General features: G+C 51.5%; 1 protein-coding gene across 1 annotated transcript in view; it reads right to left on the bottom strand.

The window, feature by feature from the left end:
- LOC106819986 (quinone oxidoreductase-like protein 2 homolog) overlaps positions 1 to 1,105 on the bottom strand; it is a gene marked incomplete at both ends in the record, with an annotated part of 1,360 nt that extends 255 nt beyond the window's left edge. Inside the window, one exon of the mRNA XM_014824549.1 lies at positions 822 to 1,105. Within this exon, the coding sequence (XP_014680035.1) occupies positions 822 to 1,105 (284 nt within the window). The remainder of the gene's footprint in view (positions 1 to 821) is intronic.
- Positions 1,106 to 2,710: the final 1,605 nt, after the last annotated feature.

Here is a 2,710-nt window from a genome sequence, read left to right as displayed (position 1 = left end):
GCTACTGTCCCTTTAAGCATCTGCTCTAACCAAAGAGGTAACTCAAGCACACCGACCAGCGCATGACCAGCCTGTTACCCGCACACTCACCTCCGCACAGGTGACCAGCCTATGACCAGCCTGTCACCAGCCTGTCACCAGCTTGTCACCAGCGCATGACCAGCCTGTTACCCGCACACTCACCGCCGCACAGGTGACCAGCCTATGACCAGCCTGTCACCAGCCTGTCACCAGCTTGTCACCAGCGCATGACCAGCCTGTTACCCGCACACCCACCTCCGCACAGGTGACCAGCCTATGACCAGCCTGTCACCAGCCTGTCACCAGCCTGTCACCAGCCTGTCACCAGCCTATGACCAGCCTATAACCACACAGCTGACAAGCCCACGAACAGCACTCTACTACTACTATTTACTACTCTACTACTATATACTACTCTACTACTACTACTCTACTACTATATACTACTCTACTACTACTACTCTACTACTACTACTACTCTACTACCCCTCCTCGTCCTACTACTACTCTACTACTATATACTACTCTACTACTATATACTACTCTACTACTACTACTCTACTACTATATACTACTCTACTACTATATACTACTCTACTACTATATACTACTCTACTACTATATACTACTCTACTACTACTACTCTACTACTATATACTACTCTACTACTATATACTACTCTACTACTACTACTCTACTACTATATACTACTACTACTATTACTACTCTACTAGTATATACTACTCTACTACTACTACTCTACTACTACTACTCTACTACTATAGCTCTCTACACTATACCATTTCAGACACTGCTTGAAGAGGTCGCCGCCCACAAAGTCCATGATGACGTCGACCCCGCGACCTTCCGTGATCGCTTTGACCTTGTCGTGCAGCGGCTGCGAGGAGTAGTCGATCGTCGCGAACGCTCCCTTGTCGCGCGCGAGGTCGCACTTTGCCGCGCTGCCGCACGCCGCTATCACCTGCGAATGAATTCGAAATTTGAAGTGAATCCGAGTTGATCGATGAAATCGACGACGAACGAGGAATGCGATGTGCACGTGTGTGACTTGTATCACGTCGCGTTGTAGGAATCATGCTTGGTAGTTAATAGACCGCATATTTTGTTTACGTAATGGACTGTTTGTGTCGTATACCTTGACGATTATGTAAGTAAATAAATCAACAAATAAATCAACAACTCACAACAGACCGGATCTTTCCTCCGATGGTGGACTGGCAGTGGGAAGGCAATGGGATAATGGGAAGATAGATGGTGGTGATATGGTAGATAGATACCTGGTGGTAGGATGATGGTAGGATAACAGGATGGTTGTAGGATGATGTCAGGATGATGGGGGATGGTAGGATGACGTGGGGGATGGTAAGGATGATGGGGGGATGGTAAGGATGATGGGGATGGTGGATGAATGGGGGATGGTAGTGAATGATGGGGGGATGGTAGGATGATGAGAGGAATGGTAGGATGAGGGGGGGATGGTAGTGATGATGGGGGGATGGTAGATGATGGGGGGATGGTAGGATGATGGGGGGACTGGTAGGATGAGGGGATGGTGAGGATGCTATGGAGGGATGGTAGGAATGAATGGGGGATGTAGATGATGGGGATGAGGATGATGGGGGATTAGATGATGGGGGAGATGGTAGGATGATGGGGGAATGGTAGGATGATGGGATGGTAAGGATGATGGGAGCGATGGTAGGATGATGGGGGAGGAGGTAAGGATGAGGAGGAAATGTAGGATGATGGGGATGTAGGATGATGGGGGATGGTAGGATGATTGGGGGGGGATGGTAGGCATGAGGGGAAATGGAGGATGAGGGGGGATGTAGGATGATGGGGGATGGTAGGATTGATGGGGGATGGTAGGATGATGGGGATGTTAGGATGATGGGGGGATGGTAGGAGATGGATGATAGGATGATGGGGATGGTAGGATGATGGGGGATGGTAGGATGACGGGAGGTAGATGAATGGGGATGGAGGATGATGGGGGGATGGTAGGATAGGGGGATGGTAGGATGATGGGGGAAATGGTAGATGAATGGGATGAGATGATGGGGATGGTAGGAGATGGGGGGATGAGGATGATGGGGGGATGGTAGGATGAAGGGAGGATGTAGGATGCGGGGGGATGGTAGGATGCATGGGGGGGATGGAGGAGATGGGGGTGGCAGGATGATGGGGGGATGGTAGGATGATGGGGGGATGGTAAGGATGATGGGTGGGAATGGTAGGATGATGGGGGATGGTATGGATGATGGGTCGGATGGTAGGATGATGGGGGATGGAGGGATGAGGGGGGGATGGAGGATGAAGGGGGATGAGGAATGATGGGGGATGGTAGGATGATGGGCGGAGAAGGTAGATGAATGGGGGGTGGGATGGTAGGATGAGGAGGGATGGTAGGATGATGGGGATGGTAGGAAAAATAGGGGGATGGTAGGATGAGGGGGGGATGGAGGATGATGGGGATGGTAGGGGGATCGGTAGATGATGGAGGGATGGTAGGATGATGGGGGGATGGTAGGATGACGATGTGTGGTGTGGAGCGCAGCCTACCTGGCTCGGTATAGAGGGCGGAATGCGACATCGATGGCAGGCCGAGGCCGCGTAGCTCCGCAGCTGCACGGCCCGTCACCAGCACCGTCCCTCTCTCGCACCCGCG

Source organism: Priapulus caudatus, unplaced genomic scaffold (assembly GCF_000485595.1).
Source record: "Priapulus caudatus unplaced genomic scaffold, Priapulus_caudatus-5.0.1 Scaffold5488, whole genome shotgun sequence".
Lineage (NCBI taxonomy): Eukaryota > Metazoa > Priapulida > Priapulimorpha > Priapulimorphida > Priapulidae > Priapulus > Priapulus caudatus.
Note: the sequence above shows the minus strand (reverse complement) of the source record. Positions and strands in the feature narration are given on the sequence as shown.